A 21,475-nucleotide genomic window follows, 5' to 3' on the forward strand; every position below is an offset into this window, starting at 1 on the left:
CTGAGGATTCTCAGGAAAGGAAGATGCTGTAGAATTTGGTTCAAAGGGCTCACCACTCGGATGAAAAGAAACCCCAAGCCAGAGTGCTGACCTGGGCAGCTGGAGGAGGGGGCATGGCAGACGAGCAGACCCTGTGCTTCTCATGCCTCTTTGCCTCTTGTCTGTCTTCCAGGCCCTGGCCGACTTGGTGCATTCGCACATCCAGTCAAACGAGCTGTGTTCCAAGCAGCTGACCCTGAGCTGTCCGCTCTGTGTCAATCCTGTCTGCAGGGAGACTAAATCCTTCTTCACCAGCCAGCAGCTGTGACCCCACTGGTGGACCCTGTGGCATTAGGCAAACGCCCAACCTCCAGATACCTCCGATGTGGAGAGGATGTTATTAGAGATCAAGGAAGGAAGTCATCCTTCCTTGATATATATACAGCCTTTGGGTACAAATTGTGTGATTTCTTGAGGATTGGACTCTATTGATGGATTTCTATTTTTGTATAACTATACAGTAAGCATTTGTATTTTCTCTCTCTAGGTATGTTACTAGTTTGGAATGTCCACTAGGACCTTTAATAAATGAGTTAAAAATGTATCGTATTAGACACACCTATTTTAAATAGAGATTTTGGCTTTCTTGCCCAAAAGCCTCCTGAAAGAGTACAGAGAGTCCCGTCTGTGGGCTGGCAGTGTGAATGAGATCTGTTTAGTCTTGTGCATATAGTTGCTGTTTTTTAAATGAACATAGTTGAGTATTTGAAGTGAATTTGAAAAAGAAATGTTACTTAATCTTTCCCTAAGCCCATGGGTTACAGAGTGCTATGGAGGCAATTTGGTTACCTGCAATGGCTGCTGTTGCCAGCGAGGCTACCATTCATTGGTCATCTTGGTATTTGTGTATTAATCTCACTTTCCTCAGTGTAAAAAGGAATCAAGTACAGATTGCAGAAGTGCTCTGAGATTCCCCATACACCCAAGGCTAATAAACGTGTGCCAGTACAGTGTTCATGATACGTGCCTTGGTGGGAGTCTGTGGTGCCACAGGGAAGGGGCTCCCACTGCTTCTGGTCTCCAAGGACAGTGCTGCTGGAAAGGCTAACGATGAGCTTCACCCTGGAGCTCCTCCCGGGACCTTGCAAGCCTTTCCATCCAGCATCTTCTCTTAGTTGAATGCCTTCTTTCTATACATTTGTTTTCAGAATTATTTTATAAGGTCAACAGTACTTCACTTGAATTCTTTCTTAATTTACAATTTTTTATTATAAAAATTTATAGCCATACAATGGGACACATGAAGAGTACAGAAAAGTAACCACTTTAATGAAATAACTATTATCATAATATTGTATTTCATGCTAGTCCTTTCCTGTAGATATTTTTAATGCCATTGTCACCTTGGATTTGTGAGTGAAAAGTGTTTCTAAAAGTATAGAAATAATATCAGATCAGAATCTGATCTATATTTGTATTTAAATGGATTAAAAGATCCCTGGTGGTTCCATGAAGAATTTGTAAAGATCACTTTCTCTTTCCTCCAAACCCTGAAACTTTGTTCTTCAAAAGAGCATTTTTTTAAAGCCAGTTTATAAACTGGAAGTATTAGGAGATTCATAAATCTTCTATATTGAGAATTGGCTGTGTTAATAAATATTACAACATCATTAAGGTTTTAACTAAGTTTGATTCATGCTGTCTGTTAAATCAAAACTGATCTAAATCAAAATTATTCAATGTGAGGAGCTTTTTTAATGCAGGAAAAGAAGCATGCCATCCACTTGAGTTAATAGTTTTCCCACATTGATGACAGCCCTCTTGAGTAGCGTCTACGTTTTTAAAATTTCAAATTGGCTTTTCTATTAGTAGACTGTGTTTCTAGAGAAAGATACAAGGCATAGGTAATTGTTTAGGATTTTCCTCTAGCCTTTTTGGGGATTAGGTTCACAGTAGACTTTGAGTGACCATCCCACCATGAGGTGAATTCTCTGGGTTAGTGGTGTGGTGCTGGAAGGAAGGTAATTTTTGGAGCCACTCTCTCTCCTTAAGGAAACTTCCCAAGGGTCTGCTTCAATTCTTCAATGAAAAAATAGACGTGAAAAAATATTTTTATGGAGATGATGCAGAAAACTCCAATTCAGGAGCCCTTGCGAGTATATCTGAAGCAATTATTTGCTAAGGAAACCTGAATAGATAGTGCTGTGCTGTCTGAACTAATGTCTTTGATGCTGAGTTGGGACCAGACCAGCTTTTATAGCGACAGGCAAAGAGGGATTTATTGAGATCGCTGCTCATGGCATTTGTTATTGTAAGAAGTGTTGCCTTTGATTGTTACTAACCATGGATGGGTAATGGTCATACACTAGGCTAGCGTTTGGTAGGACAAAATCTTTTTAGAGCTTTGAGAATTGTCATCCTGTTGGTCAACTTTGAAATACAAATGTTTGCCCTGGTAATTAGCAGGGAATTACTGGCAGTTTCTTCAAGCTGTATATGTACAGATCTGGCTTTTAATTGATGAATCAACTTCTACAGAAACTTTTGCAAGGACAGTGTTGATAAGGCAGTTTAGCTTGCCAGGGTGATGACAAAGCCCAGGTCCCTGCATGTACAGTGCTTTTCTAAAGAATATGCATTCTTGAACTACTTTTTTAAAAATCAAAATAAATTTTTACACTCAAAATTTGCTTCATATCAGGAGAAATGAACTCATTGTGTGTCTGTGTGGTTTTTTGTTTGTTTGTTTGTTTTAAGATGGAGTCTTGGTATGTCACCCATGCTGGAGTGCAGTGGTGCAATCTCATCTCACTGCCACCTCCACCTCCTGGGTTCAAGTGATCCTCCCACCTCAGCCTCCCAAGTAGCTGGGACTATAGGAGTGCACCACCACGCCGGGCTACGTTTTTATATTGTTTGTAGAGATGGGGTTTTGCCATGTTGTCCAGGCTGGTCTTGAACTCCTGGGCTCAAGGGATTCTCCTGCCTCAGTCTCCCAAAGTGCTGGGATTACAAGGATGAGCCTCTGCACCTGGCCCTGAACTCATTATTAAAAGCCCTTTAAATGTGAGGCTGGGTGCAGTGCCTTACATGTGTAATCCCAATACTTTGGGAGGCTGAGGTTGGAGGATTGCTTGATCCCAAGAGTTCAAGACCAGACCCTGACTCTACAAAAAATAAAGTAAAAATTAACTGGGTGTAGTGGCACATGCCTGTAGTTCCAGCTACTTGGGAGGCTGAGTTGGTAGGATTGCTTGAGCCCAGCAGTTTGAGGTTGCAGTGAGGTGTGATTGCACCACTGCACTCCAGCCTGGGTGACAGAGGAAGACCCTGTCCCAAAATTAAAAAAAAAAAAAAAAAAAAAAAAAGAAATACTGGAGACTGGGTCATTTATAAAGGAAAGAGGTTTAATCGACTCAGTTCGGCATGTCTGAGGAAGCCTCAGGAAATTTACAGTCATGGCAGAAGGGGAAGCAGATGTCTTACATGGCAGCAGGTGAGAGCTTAAGCAAGCGGGGAAGAGCCCCTTATAAAACCATCAGATCTTGTGAGAACTCACATGAACAGCATGGGGGGAACTGTCTCCATGTTTCCATCTCCTTCCACCAGGTCCCTCCCTCAACACGTGGGGATTATGGGGATTACAATTTGAGATGAGATTTGGGTGGGGACACAGAGCCAAACCATATCATTCCACCCTGGCCACTCCCAAATCTTATATCCTTTTTACATTTCAAAACCAATCATGCCTTCCCAAGAGTGCCCTAGAGTCTTAACTCATTCCAGCATTAACCCAAAAGTCCAAGTTCAAAGTCCCATCTGAGACAAGTCAAGTCCCTTCTGCCTGTGAGCCTGTAAAATTAAAAGTAAGTTAGTTACTTCCAAGATACAATGGGAGTCCAGACATTGGTAAATGTTCCCATTCCCAATGGGTGAAATTGGCCAAAATACAGGGGCTACAGGCCCCATGCACTACTGCACTCCCCTGTGCAAGTCTCAAACCTGGCAGGGCACTCCTTAAATTTTTTTTTTTTTTTTTAAGATGAGTCTTGCTCTGTTGCCCAGGCTGGAGTGCAGTGTGATCTCGGGTCACTGCAAGCTCCGCCTCCCGGGTTCAAAGTATCATTCTGCCTCAGCCTCCTGAGTAGCTGGGATTACAGGCGCCCGCCACCACACCCGGCTAATTTTTGTATTTTTAGTAGAGATGGGGTTTCACCATCTTGGTCAGGTTGGTCTCTAACTCCTGACCTCGTGATCCGCCCGCCTTGGCCTCCCAAAGTGTTGGGATTACAGGTGTGAGCCACCGCCCCCGGCCTACTCATTAAAGTTACAGAATAATCTTTGACTCCATGTCTCACCTCCAGCTCACGCTGATGCAAGAGGTGGGTTAATCTTTCTCATAACTTGGGTATTTAATTCAAGAAACCCTAACTTAAGGCATGTAAAAGAGATCCTTTGCTCAATCTGATGCCATTGTGTTTATCCAAAGTGTATTATCATTACCCACAAAGGGTGAGAGAGTAGGCTGCAACCATACCCCAAGTGGAGTGAGCAGCAAGACCTGCCCCTGCTCAGAGTGTAGGTGATCGAGGGCACCTGCTTTCCTAGGGGCTCTGCCGTATGAGCTCCTCTCGATGCGGCAAAGGACCACCTTGCACAACCACAGCGGGAAGGCAGAATTTAAAGCTGGCAGCTGTAAGAAAGCGAACGTCTGTGTGTGCACACGGGGGCGCGTGAAGGCGCAGGTGCATCAGCCAGGAACCTCCAGTTCGCCTCGTAACCTTCTCACCTCACCTGAAACCCCTTCTGCCAGAATCCTGAAGGTGGTCCAGGAACGTGGCTCCCAACGTTAGGTGGAAATGGGAAATTCGTTGAGATGTCACAAGCTGGAATAAGAAAATTCCGAGCTCACTCGGAAATGAATGCCCTAAATTAAGATTATTCAGCTTCTCAGTTGTTAATAGCAAAATGGAGACCTGAGCGTGGATAACTTTTGGTATCTGTGGGGAATCCTGGAACCAATCCCCACCGATATAGAAGGACAACCGTTCACAGTACTTGAACGTATTATTAACTGTATTCATTATGTATGTTAGATGCCCAGAACATATTTATCCTGCATATCTAAACGTTTGATCATTTTACAAACCTTCTATTTTTTTTTTTTTGCCAATTTTGTCCAGCTAGACACTTGTGCAATATGACTGTTATCTGATCTTTGCCTTAAATGTTGTGCTTCTTTTCCATATGCACGTATTTTGCAAAATATAAAGTGTGTAGAGCTATATAGCACTGAGCCAAGTGGTGGGTACCTGCGGGTGCTTCAAAGAAGTAAACTGATGCTGCTAACATTTGTTGAATGGCGCGAACATGATGAGCAATAGCAGGTGGTGCCCTTCAGCCAGACCATTGCTCCATGCGTGTGATGCCTCTTGCCAAACAGTAGTTCTGGGAGGTGGTTGCCTCTAGAGAACACATTCCTAATATCCTGGGGTCCCATGAGAGAAAGAAATGCTTTTGCTTTTGATGTGGGACTCGTATTAAGCCTTTCTTCAGGAAAAAGGCAGTGAAAAATGCACCCTGTGATAATCAGTTTCTTACAACATGCTGTGATAGTACCGGCTTCATTGTTTTTAGCTGGAATCATTAGCTTCCATTTTTAGAGTAACAGCTATTGGCTAAATTAGGCTACAGTAGGCCATTAAGATGGATGTTGGAATTAAAAACATTTTTGGAAAAAAGCCTGCTTTGAGCCTTTGTTAGAAGCCCTTGGGCAGAGATCTGGGTCCTGTTTCTGATTTCTTGTGAGCCTTCACTCTGACAGTTTTGTTTCCAGAAACACACTCTTAGCCTGCTCCTGAAATGGGAACAGACAGGCCAACTTCCCCTCTCCAGTCTCCCCTGCGGGTCAAAGCTTTACTTTCCTGTCATGTTAAGAAAGAATAGATTTAACCTCGAGAATCCATGGAGTATTCTGTATTCTTACCTTTTCCTTATTTTAAAAAAGTGTACATATGGCATGGAATTGATTGCACAGGCACATGACATGTTGACTTGTGAACCCATTGTTAAAATTTCAAGTTAACAATCATTAAAATAATAACTTTCAAATTAAGTTATGTTAAAAACAAAGGTAACATTCAAAATTCATTGCTTTCTAATTATTTCACCCTATTTTTTGTTGTTGATTATTTAGACTTAGGAAAGTGATGGGAAAAACGTTAATAACGCAATACATAATTGTTTCTGCAACCATTACATTGTGATATTCACAAACACTTGAACACTTGAATAGTCTTCCATTATCTGAAAACTATTATTCAATTTATCCAAGTGAAGTATTGGCATACAAAGAAGTTGTTTCATATTTGCATTGCTCATTAATGTAAACAAAACGTCAATATGTGTGAACTGTGCTTGTTGATCAATTGCAACCACAGGTTGGTTGCAGATACAAGAGCTTGGTAAAAATCAACAAAAGCATTCTCTGAGGATGAATTGGCTATATGGAAGTTATAGGAAGGCGTATTGTGTATTTTATTATTATTTGTAAATTGGGTGTTCCACATCTTTTAGATAAGTAAAATTTATAGTAAACGTACTCTCACACATACATATATGCATAGATTGTTTTTCAGATAGCTGGTTAGTCACCATTTACCAGCACACTGCTGCCTAAAAGGGAACTTTTCTGGGATGATAGAAATGATATCTATGGATTGCATACTTGTATTGTTCTCCACATTCATGATATAGAGAGGGAGCTCTCTCTATAATCACTGCCTATTTGGAACAAAAGTTACTTATGCCACAGTGACTAGGGGCATAAGTCTTTTTAGTAAGATTCCATTTGTCTTCACCAAAAACCCATGGGCCTGTAGTACTAACAGAATCCATGGAAAGTGATTCCCAATCCAAGTTCCAGCCAGAGGGCTAAAAGGGACAAAATCTTTCCGATGACATAGGTCTGTCTGAAAAGTCCACTTTTTACTTGTCATCTCATCCAGCCCTGGAAACTTGTCACGGGGGAAGACCAACGCAGCAGTGGGGAAGCACCCACTTCAGGGGAGCATGAATTGCTCATTCTCAAGATTAGGCAGTGGGGAACCAAGTGGTCTCTGGGAGGGCTACACCTTACAGCGTCCATAACTACACTGGAGAGAATGAGACGGAACACTGTGTGCAGAGCCGTAGAGCTCCAGCTGGCCCCTGAAGGCAGCCCACCTTTTCACTAACACTGGTGAGACCCTCTCACAACGTGTCGCCATCATACTCTAGAGCCTTGGGTTGCACAGTCCTGTTTTTTCCTGAAGCAAAGCAATCTTTTCCCCAAGCTACACTCCGCAGACAAGCAGCTTCTTTTATTTGTATCTTTCTCCTGTCAATTGCATGACAGAAAAGAAAAACTGTGTCAAATAGTGAATTCTAACCCCTTCCTATGCCTCACAGCTTGATGCAAATAAAGACAGCTACTCTAAGCAGCCACTTCACCTTTTTGTGTCCCCCAAGCCTCTCCCTGGGCCTCTTCTGAACTCCTGGTTCACTCTGTTTCTGCGATGCTTTCTCCTGTTTCCAGTTGCGGTGTTATCCTTTGCTGCAATCCCTTGATCCTCAGGACCTAGGAATATCTTCCAGGTTTTATGCCCGATCCCTTCTGAATCCCCCAAAGGCCAAGTACCGAGCCGAGCCATGGTGGCATCCAGCAGCAAAGGCTAGCCTGGCTTTACCTTCCTAAGAGCCGAATGTCTCTCCAGGAGCATGATCCGACATCTCATTGCAGCTGTAAAACATGAGGTAGCATTTTGAGGGTATGTGGCTGCTTGGTTACATTCCCTTCTCAAAAAAACTTAAATGGGTTTCCCTAGACTGAGGATATGCACAGCCAAATGCTCCTGCCTGCATTAGAGCCATCTGGGCCAAATTATCTCCTGATCATGTTTCACTCCCAGCTGAGTCGTCCTCAAGTACAGCGTAGAGACTGTTCATGAAGCACCAGTGAAGGCGGCCCAACGACTGGGAAACCAGAGGACAGGGGGCAAACATGTTATCAAGGCTTTCGGCTCAGGGAAGTCTGACTTCGGGGCAAGACTGGGTTGTCTGACACAGACGTAGGTACCGCCGTGGTGAGCAGGACATTCTTCTGTCCATGCTCAGAGCTTGGCTGTCTGTTTCAACCACTGTTTGGGTCCATCAAGTTTAGAAACAAAAGAAGTGTACTAGGTGGGCTTTCTTTGACTCTGGGGGAAACACAGCAAAAGGAAACAAACTTAAATGACCTCAAGGAGGGATGGAGAGTGGGTAGATTGGCAAGGTTTGTAAATACATAAACAGTTTTCTGAATAATATGTTATTTTAAAACAACTTTCACGGCCTGCTTAGTCTGTGCAGCTGTAGTCCTGCTTAATTAAAGCAGGGGTTTGGAGGGATTGACCTTCATTTGAATGTATGAATTTTTCTTTCTGAGACTGCATCCAGTGGTGTGCTGATCAATGTTTAATCACAGGCTCTCTGGGAGAAAAGAGAACCCTGATTTGTAGCATTTGCTGATTTCCATGGTGTAAATACTACCATTGCTGCTGGCTCCAGGCTACCAACATGATATTACTGATCATAGAGTTGGGAAGAGTTGTTAAAGATTGGCTTTCCTGAGCCAGCACGAGCCAGTGGCTGCACATTGCTGACTCTATTCCTTGTCAGAGATCTCACTCACTATGTACTCTGGATTGTTCCCCCACCTTGCTCCCTTCCTGTCCTGAACAGAGCGGAATCCTACAGAACCTAAGAAGTAATGGGAGCATGGGGAGTCCAAGGAGTGATAAGGCAGATTATTTTCACGGCAGTTGGAGCACTGCGACAATGGACATTGGGAGCCTGGAGTAGACACCCTGTGGACCACAGCCAAGGGCAGCCTCTCTTCAGAGAGGCCTGAATGTGCCTGCCTGTGGGTCCCAGGATGGAGTGCAGTGGTGCCATGATAATTCACTGCAGCCTCGAACTCTTGGGCTCCCCCTGCTTGTTTCCTGAGTTGCTGGAACTACAGGTCCATGCCACCACACCAGGGTAATTTTTATTTTATTTTATTTTTTATAGAGACGGGGTCTCTCTCTATTACCCAGGCTGGTCTTGAACTCCTGGCTGTCTCCCAAAGTGCTGGATTACAGGTATGAGTCACTGCACCCAGCCTTTTAATTATTTTTTGTATGTTTAAAAATCTTTAGCATTATAAGACATCCGCTCTGCCCACCCGAAAAGATGGTGTGAGAATAATCTCTAACAACGTGTAAAACCAGAGTGTAGACTAGAAAGGGCTTTGTATCTGTAATGGGCTATTATTCATTAACATCTATGACTATTTGGACATGGTACCTAGGTCATAATTTTAAAATATATTTTTCTTACTAAAAGGTATTTTAAAATGTAGAAAGTAAGATACATAAAAAGGGGAAATTACCTATTATCTTATGACACTTCGATGAAACTAACCCCACATATTTTATGCATACTTTCAAATTATAAAAATACTCATATGTTTCTTCTATACTCCGTATTGCTCACTTAACATCTCATGGATATGTCTTATTTGTCATGACATATTACTAAACAATGGTTTTGACAAATATCCTTATAGACAAAATCTTCGGGCATATCCTTGATCATATCCATAGGAAAAGTTATTGGAAGTGGGTTGTCTGAATCAAAGGATATTCTTGCAGATTTTTTTTAAAGGATGAAATGAGAGCACATATGTAATGTGTTTAGTACAGTGCAGTGCCTGAGATATGTGTGTGTGCATGAGTGTATGTATGTGTGTTAAAGGCCCAATAAATGGTGGTGATTATGAACTTGTATTAATTTGGTTAGCATACTTTTGCTGTATTGTTCTTAGTGGTGTTACAGTTTTTTTCTGGGGGTATTATGAAGAGAGTGTGATGGCAGGAATCTAGGGGATCAGTTCTCTTGTCCTGTTTTGTTTCTGTTTTTTGAGACAGGGTCTTGCTCTGTCACTCAGGCTGGAATGCAGTGGCATAATCCTGGCTCTCTGCAGCCTTGACCTCCTGGGCTCAAGTGATCCTTCTGCCTCAGCTTCCCAAGTAGCTGGGTGTATAAGTCTGTTCTCACACTGCTATAAAGAACTACCTGAGACTGGGTAATTTATGAAGAAAAGAGGTTTAATTGACTTGCAGTTTCTGCAGGCTTAACAGGAAGCATGACTGGGAGACCTCAGAAAACTTACAGTCATGGCAGAAGGCGAGGGAGAAGCAAAGACCTTCTTCACATGGCGGCAGGAGAGAGAGAGAACGAGGGGGGAAGTGCCACGTGCTTTTAAAGCATCAGATCTTGTGAGGACTCACTACCATGAGAACACCAAGGTTAAATCTGCCCCCATTAACCAATTACCTTCCACAAGGCCTCTCCTCCAATTCTACACGAGATTTGGGTAGGGACATAAATCCAAACCATAGCTGGGACTATAGGTGCACCACCATGGCCAGCTAATTCTGTGTGTGTGTGTGTCTGTAGAGATAGTGTCTCCCTGTGTTGCCCAGGCTGGACTCAAACTCCTGGGCTCAAGAGATCCTCCCACCTCAGCTTCCCAAAGTGCTCGGATTACAAGTGTAAGCCACCACACCCGGCCTGTCCTGCTCTTTCTGTTCCTTGTTACCATTTACTTTTGGTCACTTGCTTTGATAGGGTTATGGGAAGAATGTATTGATGGGCATAGGAAGAAGAGACAGATGACAAAGCCATTTGTTCTTACTTATCAATAAGTTTGCGAAGAGTCTGAGTGTTAAAAAAGTTGAGTTTCAGGTTGGAAGAACTTGGGGGATTATGTGTGAATTTTACTTACCCTTTGCGGGTCTACAGGTACCTCAGCATTGCCTGAGTGTGTCCTGAGTGCCCTCCTGTCCCCAAACAGCTCTCAGCAGGCTCCCAGAGGGCAGAGCCATCCATCAAAGCTGGGCAGGCCTCCAGCTCAGGTAACCACCGCACTTACACAATTGTCCCTTACGAAAAGGCAGCGGGGAATGTGTTCTTCCTGTTTCTACCCTCCTGAAGGTTTTCATGTCCATGCTAACCCACTGTGGGCCTGGGCCAAGGCCAAGTTGCCCATCAATATTTTAAAGTAGTGGTGTTATAAAATTTATGGAAGACGCACAAAGAACAATCCCCTGAAGTGACAAGCCCGCTGAGAAGGGATATTGGCTAAAAGGAGATCTCCCACTTTGAAACAGTGTGAGATGAAGTGCCCGAGCTGGTGAGGCCCTTTGTAGGCATAGGGCCTGGAGCTTGGGGGAAAATCTGACCTGGTTTCAAATCCCACCTACAGCTGTTAATTTATTTGGTTATCTATTAACAGTCTCCTGGCAGCTTACTTTTATGTTTAAAATTAAGTGCTCGATTGATTATTTTCTAGAACAGTGATGGGATGTTGTTCTATACTTAAGCCAATCCATTAGTGGGCTCTCTCATTCCTGATCTCTTTTCCTTCCTTTCTTGGTTCATTTTGTGTGTGTTTGTGTGTGTGTGTGTGTGTGTGTGTGTGTGTGTGTACGTATGTCTGCGCACGCGTGTGTGAGCATGCGTGCATGTGTGTGCACCCGAAGTTTGTGGGAGTCAGAGGATGGAGGAAGAAAGAGTTTTATTCTGAAATCAGAGGAGAGTAGGGCTTTTATATTTCTTCCAAACTAGATATTCACAAGGAGTTTTCAGCATCCGAGCAGAGGTAGTTATTTCTTAGCATGATTCATAGATGGAAGCAGTGTCTGACTCTCTTCCTTGTCAGAGGTCTAACTCACTATGGATTGGGGAATTTTATATTACGGGGATTTCATTTTATCAAAAATCTTAGCATAAGCTGCTATTTTTTGAACACCTCTACTTTCCTTTTATCTGCTGTGGCGGCATCTTCAAATACTTCCATATTTCCAGGATTTGCTTCTGAGGATTGAGACTCAATTACTTTTTTTAAAAAATTGGGTTTATTAAATATATTGACTAGATAGAAAAAATATGACGTATGTGAGGCAGACGTCCTGACTCTCGTGCTTGGGGAGGTTCCTCGGTGTGCTTGGAACTTACCAGTTTCTTCAGCCTGGAGTGAAGCCAGGTGTGGCCTGAGGTGGCCTGAGCTCCCAAGCAGGTCATCTCTGGCCACCAGAACAGTGCTGTCTGGGCCCCTGAATGCAGCATGAGCAAAGGAGGATCTGACCTCTGTTTTACCGGGAAAATGTTTGAAAACACTGGAATCAAGTGTCAAGGATGACAATTAAAACATTCATGTCCCCAGTTCACAGCCTGAGAAGTAGTCTGTGCCATTCCTTTTTAAATCTGCCGCTTAGTTAGGGCTGATGCTCATTCCAGTATACAGATGAGAAAAGTAGGTATACATGGCTAGTTAGGAACAGTCAAGACTGAAGCAGATGTTCCTCCGTTCCCAGCCTGTAATAATGGCTACTTCCTTGCATGATCATGCCAGTGCAGAGTGCTGGCTTTTTACACATCATCTCTATTCATCTTTACAACAAAGCTGTGGGTAGATGTTGCTATTCACATCCTCAAACTGGGCTTCTAGGATACAATGATCCAGGGAAGAAGCAGGGATACAATGATCCAGGGAAGAAGTTGTCTTCTCCAAAACAGGTCCCATTCAGAGGTTGTGGGGGTTAGGATGTGTTAGGATCTCTTAGGGGGGCACCATTAAACTCACTGCATGCCCCCTTCTTCCCTTCCCCTGAGACTGTTCCTGCTTAGGTTCTGTGGGCTCATCATTTTCTGCCTGTGAGGCTCCCTGCTGTGGCTTACAGATGGGGTCTCAGGGCTGAGGTGGGTGCTTACAAGTACAGGCCTGGAATCAGACAAAGCCTGAGCCCAGTCACGGCTCCCATGTATTCTGCATATGGACCTAATGTGCATTGGCCTTCCTCAGTAACCCAATCTCTGTGCTCACAGGACAAAGCTTGAACAAGAGATATTTATTCCAAGCTGGAGCCCAGGAATCAGCTATGAGATTTAAGCAAGTAACTGAACCTCCCAGGACTCTAGCGCCTCATCTCTGACATGCGATAGTAACACCTACCCACAGTTTTGTTGTAGAGATGAACCAAGATGACGGGTAAGAAGCCAGTGCCATGGCCCAGTGTGCACTGGGGTAGCTGTTAGTGTGCGCTGGCACTGGAGGAACTTGAGCTTTGGTCCTGACTATGCCTAATTAGCCCTGTGACCTCTGGTGAGTGTCCCCTAGCCCCTGTCCAGAGCACGTGTGGAATGTGTAGAGGTCGAGATTAGGCAGGATAATTTCCTTGCTTTTCCAGCCACAATAGTCTTGGGCCAGAAAGACTCTGAGACCCTGGTTAATCTTATTTTTGAGCAGCTTAAGCAGCAGTCATATATATTCCTTAGACTGGGCTTCCAAAATTGCATGGAGAATTTTGCAGAACATTTCAACATCATATTTGCGGCTTAGGAATCATTTGGAAAATGGGGCTTCGTCCACTGGGTTGCCTTTTGCCTCTCCTGAGTAGGAAACAGGTTGTGAAATCCCCGAGTTAAAGAACGGGGGTAGAGGAGGAGCTGTTTAGTTCATTCTTTTGTGTCTAAGTAAGATGCCTCGGAAACAGAAACGTCATACAGTGTTAAATCTGACAGGATAGAGGTTATCCTGGCACCTGGGCAGGGCCTGTGCAGAGTATGCCCTCAGAAAGCACCAGGACCATTCAACTTTCAGAAATGGGAGCTCAAAGAGGTGAAGTGACTTGACCAAGGTCACACAGAGTTGGTCTTCCAATTCTAAGGCCAGGATTTTTTCTTTCTAGGGTTCTTTCTAGGATTCTTATTTCATCTGAAATTGCTTTGGGGTGCCACTGTTGAGGACACATTTTTATTAGACACAGGTGTGCTACTGTTCAGATAGACTTAAAAATATATTCATAGCTCCCAGAGACATTATAACCTGGTGCAAAGTTAAAAAGAAAGGAGGAACCTGGATGAGATAGAGCAGAGATTCTTCCAGATGCAACATCCATGATGAAGATCTAGATGCACCTACACAATTTTTCAGTTTCACTGTAGAAGACACAAAGGCCGGGCACGGTGGCTCATGCCTGTAATCCCAGCACTTTGGGAGACTGAGGCAAGAGGGTCATTTCAAACCAGGAGTTCGAGACTAGCCTGGGCAACAAAGTAAGACCTCATTTCTACAAAAGTTAAAAAGAATAGCTGAAAGTGGTGGCATGCACCTGTGGTCCCAGCAACTTGGGAGGCTGAGGCAGGAGGACTATGTGAGCCCAGGAGGTCAGGGCTGCAGTGAGCCGTGATTGTGCCACTACACTCCAGCCTAAGTGGCACCGTGAGATCTTGTCTAAAAAACAAACAAAAAGGCTGGGCCCAGTGACTCACGCCTGTAATCCCAGCACTTTGGGAGGCCAAGGCGGGTGGATCACGAGGTCTGGAGGTCAAGACCATCCTGGCTAACAAGGTGAAACCCCGTCTGTACTAAAAAATACAAAAAATTCACCGGACTTGGTGGCAGGTGCCTGTAGTCCCAGCTACTCAGGAGGCTGAGGCAGGAGAATGGTGTGAACCCGGGAGGCGGAGCTTGCAGTGAGCCGAGATTGCGCCACTGCACTTCCAGCCTGGGCAACAGAGCGAGACTCCGTCTCAAAAACAAACAAACAAACAACAACAACAAACAAAAAAAAAAAAAGGAAAAGAAGACACATTTTAATGGTAAACTCAATCTTCATTTAAAAGGGGATCTCTTTTTCACTCTCCACGGAACATTTTCTACTACAGACGTACTTGGCAGACTTCTCAAGATCTATTACCCAACATCAGTGTGTTATCTAGACATCTAGAAACACACTTCAATATTTCTTCTTTAAAAAACCAAAACTTCAATAGTCATGAAAAACAGGAGCACCTCCTGCTCCGCTCTCTAACTATTTCTCATCAATTCAGAAATTAGTCTGGCCTTTGCCCTGGGGACATGTGTGCCAGGTATTAAGGACCGTTGAGGGACAATCTGTGTCATAGGGAAGGTGACATCTGTTCTACAGGATGTAGCCTTCTTTGTGGGGCCAGTCTTTTACCTATATGACAAGTCCTCATCTTCCATGTCTGGCTTTCTGCCCTATGGACTTTCTGCCTGTCTCTGAGGATGGTTCTGGTGGCCAAGGAGGAAGCTCTTGGCCTTCAGTTGCTCTCCCATGTCTGTCCATGGTAGACTTAGCACAGAGCAAACCTTTGGAATGGAAAATGCTGGATTTCCCTATGGTGCTGTGGTATTGACCAGCGTGTGTGTGAGTGTGTGTTTGTGTATAGACAGGGGGTGAGAGGAAGGGAGGAAACAAATGTATAAATCACATCTTGCAAATCCTTCCATTCTTAGCCAGCTGTAAACTCATGTCTTTGCTTTTCTCAAGCTTTGATTTATGTGTTGGGATCATGGGGTTTGTGTCCCTTCTTCTGGCTGTAAGTTTGGATTTAGCAGGGTGCTCCATAAAAATGTTATGTGATTTGCATGCTCCGGGCTGATTGAGTTGCATTCTTTATAGGATCGTTTTTTAGATGGATGGTCTCTGTGGGCCTCCATTCTTTTGTTTTCTGGGGTTCAAAGGTCACATCAAAAACCTCCCGGCCTGCTGCCTGATGTGACCTTTGAACTCTAAAGGGCACAAGATCATCAGGCCATAAAATAAGGCACAAACACTAAAGGTGTCATTCTGATTGTCCTCAAAGGACAGGAGTTTAAGGCTTGGCCACATGATTCAGGGTAGAGGAAATACTGAGAGAGCAAAATTCAGGGAGCATCAAACAACGAAATCTCAAACCATAGCCAGGAAGGATATAAAAACGCCTCTGGGGCTGGACACTGGGATAATTGCTAACAGTGTCAGCCATATGTTTCTACAGTGATTTCTGGTAAGACAGCCCCAGAAAGCTCAACCATGCAGACTGCTGGGCTATTTTTTTCATTGCATCACCACCAGTGGGTCCCTGTTACTGTACACTGCCTGCCCTGGCCCACGTAAGGCCAGCAGGAGGGCATTGGGAGGGCCTACATGCTGGCACAGCAGAGTTCACACTCACAGGAAGGACATCAGGGCAAGGCTGAAATCCGAGAGCTGCGACCTGGTGGTTTGGAAGGAAGAGCTCTATCTTTGCTGTTGGTTTTTTAAAAGGGGAAGAAGCACTGGCTTGGAATCAAACCTCCGAAGAGTATGTCATTGGGAAGGGGAAGATCTCTTTGGATAATGATAAAGGTCTCCTTGTGGCCGGCTCAAATTTCAGGGCCAGTCAAAACAAACATGCAAGGGAAATGCAGCGGAGCCCTACAGGGCCCAGCTTGGAAATTGCAGATAAATAAATCCGAACCAGATAAATTAGCCAGAATATTCTAAAACCATAAATGAACTTCTACTGATTTATGCAGAGGTTTCCAAGGTGTTTCAAAAATGCGTGTGAGGAGGATTTACACTCCCTAGTGGCATGGAAAATCTTTCACAGCAGCAGGAAGCAGCAAAGCAAGTGTGGCGGAAAGCCCACAGCTGCAAATAACCTGCCGTCCTGGAAAAAGCTCATACTCAGGATGGGGTGTGTGCGGGGGGTCATCCTTAGAGAGACAGCAGGGTTCACTCCCCATTGCACAGAGGGGGAAACCAAGCCCCAAGTCAGGATGATTCAGACACATCTGTCCCCGGATGTTATTCTCATGCCCAAACCAAGTGAAGGGAAGGGATATTTTAAAAGAAGTGGATGTGTAGAAATTTGAGCTTCCACAAAGGGCAGGAGAAAGGGACACTCCTGACCTGAAACTCAGACCTGAGGCTGTGGGTTTGAAGGCTTAGCAGTGCCAGATGGATGCTCAGGAATTGCAGGCCGAATAATTGCAGCTGAGGAATAAGGGGTCCAGATAGGGAGATAAAGAGAGGGAGAATGGGAGGGTGAAGGGATCAGCTGAGGGAAAGAAGAAGAGACTCAGAGGGATGACAGCTCACGGGGTGGCTAGCTCCTCTAGAGCTGGGGAGGGATTTGTGATTATGGAAATAGAGGAAAGACATTTTCTTTGGAATGACTGGGTTTTATTTTATTTTACTTTTAGAGACAGGGTCTAGCTCTGTTGCCCAGGCTGAAGTGCAGCAGAGCTACCATGACTCGCTACAACCTTGACCTCCTGGGCTGAAGCAATCCTCCCACCTCAGCCTCCCAAATAGGTGAGACTCCAGTTGTGCATTACCACACTCAGCTAAGTTTTGCATTTTTATTTTTTGTAGAGACAGGGTTTCACTATGTTGCCCAGGCTGGTCTCGAACTCCTGGCCTCAAGCGGTCCCCCCATCTTGATCTCCCAAAGTGCTATGATTACAGGTGTGAGCCACCACGCCCAGCCATGACTGGGTTTTATTCTTAGTCTAGGCCCTCAGTATTTAGGCTTAGCTCGTGGGAAGAGTGAGCAGTGAGGGCAGAGCTCTTCTCCATCTCCGTCTCCCTAGAGCAGCTATTTTAAAGAAGGGTTACAGTTTGACTGTGAGTGGATCTGGGTTCCAGTGTTTGAGGCACCATGTCTTTGAAAGGTGGTATCTGTGCAGGGGTGAGTCCAGGTCTCCTATCTCCCCTAGTTACCCAATCACCCCCTTTGTCTCCTGACACCTGCTTTCTGAGCGGTTAGAGGACCTCACCTGGGTCCTTATCTATGCTTGGACTTGGGCCACCATTATTAGTTCAAGCCTCTGAGTTTCTCTGGTTTGCTTGAGTGATTAAAAAATTCACTCTGTGGGGAAAGAGGGGGACGGAGCCCGAGGCTGAGGCTGAGAACGCCTTCTGATGGGGACCTGTTCTGCACACCAAGTGTGGAGGATGGCTGTCCTTCAAGCACCTACAGAGCTGGTTACCCTGGGCCATGGGCCTGTTTGAAACTCACCTTTCCTCACAAGACCAGGTTAAATACCCCGACCTTTAGGAAGTCTTCCTGGACTAGCCCAGCCCAGGGAATCTTTCCTTTCTGATCACACGGAGTGCCATTCTTCCAGTGTGTATCATGCTTGGTTTAGTAATGTTAATCAAGTAGACTGTACATATGCATACATATTTTTATGTGTACATATCTACATCAACATCGAAAGCCCTCTCCAGCTGGACTAAAGGCTCCTCCAGGCCAGGAACCTTGTCTTTCCTCTTATTCATCTCTCTTTCTAAAAATATTTCTTGGTTAATTGATGTATTGACTTCTTGGGTGCACTGCACATGTTCTTTTGATGGACGTTCATTTTATCAGAAGTTGAGCAGGAGACCATTGATTTAACGTGCTCCCCTTGGGCCAGGCACAGTGGCTCACACTTGTAATCCTAGCACTTCGGGAAGCTGATATGGTTTGACTGTGTCCCCACCAAATCTCAGCTTGAATTGTATCTCCCAGAATTCCCACATGTTGTGGGAGGGACCTAGGGGGAGGTAATTGAATCATGGGGCTGGTCTTTCCCGTACTATTCTCATGATAGTGAATACGTCTCATGAGATCTAATGGGTTTATCAGGGGTTTTCACTTTTGCTTCCTCCTCATTTTCTCTTGCCACCACCATGTAAGAAGTGCCTTTGCCTCCCGCCATGATTCTGAGGCCTCCCCAGCCATGTGGAACTGTAAGTCCAATTAAACCTCTTTTTCTTCCCAGTCTTGGGTATGTCTTTATCAGCAGTGCGAAAATGGAAAAATACAGAGGCTGAGGCTGGAGGATGGCTTTCAGGCCAGGAGTTTGAGACCAGCCTGGGCAACATATTGAGACCATGTCTCTAAAAAAAGATTTTTTAAAAAAGTCAGCCAGATATGGTGGCTTGAACCTGTAGTCCTAGCTACTCAGGAGGCTGAGGCAGGAGCACTGCTTAGCCCCAGGAGTTGGAGGCTGCAATGAGCTAAGGAGGTGCCACTGCACTCCAGCCTGGGTGACAGAGTGAGGCCCCCGTCTTAAAAAAGGAAAATGCTCCCTCTGGTAGGAAGTAGAATTATAGTTATCAGAGGCTGGGAAGGGTTTGTGTGTATGTAGGGGAGGAGGGGATGAAGAGAGAGTGGTTAATGGGTACAAATGTGCTGTTAGATAGAAGGAATAATTTCTTTTTTTTGAGACGGAGTCTCGGAGTCTGGCTCTGTCACCCAGGCTGGAGTGCAGTGGTGCGATCTCGGCTCACTGCAAACTCCGCCTCCCAGGTTCATGCCATTCTTCTGCCTTAGCCTCCCGAGTAGCTGGGACTACAGGCACCTGCCACCACGCCCAGCTAATTTTTTGTATTTTTAGTAGAGACGGAGTTTCACTGTGTTAGCCAGGATGGTCTCGATCTCCTAACCTCATGATCCGCCCACCTCGGCCTCCCAAAGTGCTGGGATTATAGGCATGAGCCACCGCGCCAGCTAGAAGGAATAATTTCTAATGTGCAATAGCAGAGTAGGGTGACTGTAATTAATAACAATGAATTGTATATTTCAAAATAGCTAAAGGAGCAGACTTGAAATGTTCCCAACACATAGAAACCATAAGTGCTCAAGGTGATGGAGAGTCTAAATATCCCGACTTGATCATTACACATTCTACACACGTAACAAAGATCATATGCACCCCATGCACATGCACGAATGTCATGTGTCAATTTAAAGCATGCCCCCTCCCTGTTGCTGTGCTCCATGAGTCTGTGTGTGTGTGGGACATCCACACCCATCACAGCATAGTCCTGTGTCACTTCTATATAACAAGAAGGGGCCAGGGCCAGAGGTGGTACTCCTGGAGGGGGGACGCAGGCCCAGAACAGTTCACTTTTGTGGGTGTGAGGAGTGAGTCAGGCTTGGGACAGGAACTCGGACACCTGGGCCCCACCCTCAGAGATTCCAATTGAAGTGGTCTGAATTGGGACTCTGGCCTCAGTATTTCTTAAAACTCCCAATGACTCCAATGTGCACCCAGGGTTGGAGATTGCAGATATATATATGGTGAAGTCAGACTGTGTCCTGGCTCCTGTGTTTACCTGCTGCTGTACCCGTCAGCACAGGTCTACTGGTCTCTGAATCACAATCCCAAATTAGTGGGAGAGGAAATCTGATTGGCTGAGCTTGGGACCACGTGTCCATCTTGATCCAATTAGCCATGCCAGGGGTATGGGCGATGAACTATACAGCTGCTCCGCCACTGAGGAACCCACCGTTACATCTGGGGTGTATTTCCCACAAATGGGAAGGTCGTGGCTGGGCAGACATCCCCAAAGGTGACTGGCACAGCTGGTGCCATATGCTATGAAACTCTTGTTTGTTTTGAAGTCTGTGAAGTCTTTAAGGGCAGACATCATTTTCTGAAACGCTATGTATTAATCACGATTTCGTTTTCTGTATTTTAGGATGCTTTGACATCTTGGGGCCCTGTGGACCCAGGAAGGGACTGCCCTTCCCAGGGTTGGCTATTTCCTACAGGCAGCAAACAACTTGCCTGCAAGATGCCTTAGATATGCAAACCAACTCATCCCAAGTCCGTTCCCCAAACTGGCTCCTTTCATCAGGCTTAGGAAACTCTAGACATCATCTTCCTGTCCAAAGTCACCCCAGGGCCAGATACCATTCAACTAGGGACCACCCTGATAGCGCAGAGCCTGCTGAAGTTATTCAGCCTATCCAATCTTAAACTTGCTCAGTGGCTTGCCCTGCCTCGCCCGTTCCTTCCCTTGAGAACCACAAATGAAGAAAAAACTTGGCCCATGCTTTTCCCTCACTCCTGCCTCCTGACCCGACCTGGTGCCTCCCTGTGTGGCTCTGAATGGTGTGACATGGTATGTCCCCTTCTCTTGGGAACCATAAGTAACAAACGATCTTTTCAGTGGTGGTCGTCTCCTAATCTGCTGGCCTTACCATATGATATTGTTTGAATATTTGTCCCCTTCAAATCTCCTGTTGAAATGTAATCCCCAGGGTTGGAGGTGGAGCCTGGTGGAGGTGTTTGCTTATGAGGGTGGACCCTTCATGAACGGCTTAGTGCCATCCCCTTGGTGACTAGTGAGTTCTAGCTCTGAATTTATGTGAGATCTGGTTGTTTAAAACAGTGTGGTACCTCCCCACTCGCTCTCTTGCTGCTGCTCTCACCCTGTGAGATGCCTGCTCTCTCTTCACCTTCTGCCATGAGTGGAAGCTTCCTGAGGCCATCACCAGAAGCAGGCACTATGCACCATGATTCCTGTACTGTCTGCAGAACCGTGAGCCAATGAAACCTCTTTTCTTTATAATTTACCCAGCACAGGTTTTTTTTTTTTTTTTTTTTTTTTTTTTTTTTTTTTTTTTTTTTTTTTTTTTTTTTAGTAATACAAGAACAGCCTAACACATCATCCCTGAATAAGAACAACCTCTTGGGTATGTTTTTAAAAATCCCAGCATCTGGCACAGTACCTGTTACATAGAAGGCAAGTGATAAATACTTGCTGAATTAAATATATGAATAAATGGATGGATGGTTGGATGGATGGATGGATAGACA

General features: G+C 44.9%; 1 protein-coding gene across 6 annotated transcripts in view; it reads left to right on the forward strand.

Moving 5' to 3' along the window:
* FECH (ferrochelatase) overlaps positions 1 to 21,272 on the forward strand; it is a 90,819-nt gene extending 69,547 nt beyond the window's left edge. For 4 of the 6 annotated variants that reach the window (XM_050768059.1, XM_050768061.1, XM_050768060.1 and 1 more), the window contains one exon: positions 173 to 2,665. In XM_050768059.1, the coding sequence (XP_050624016.1) occupies positions 173 to 307 (135 nt within the window). In that variant the 3' untranslated portion in view covers positions 308 to 2,665. Of the gene's footprint in view, positions 1 to 172; positions 2,666 to 9,069; positions 9,184 to 17,080 lie in introns of those variants that run through there. The other 2 variants (XM_050768064.1, XM_050768063.1) reach the window with 2 other exon arrangements.
* The last annotated feature ends 203 nt before the right edge of the window (positions 21,273 to 21,475 follow it).

The sequence above is a fragment of the Macaca thibetana genome, chromosome 18 (genome assembly GCF_024542745.1).
Source record: "Macaca thibetana thibetana isolate TM-01 chromosome 18, ASM2454274v1, whole genome shotgun sequence".
Taxonomy (NCBI): domain Eukaryota; kingdom Metazoa; phylum Chordata; class Mammalia; order Primates; family Cercopithecidae; genus Macaca; species Macaca thibetana.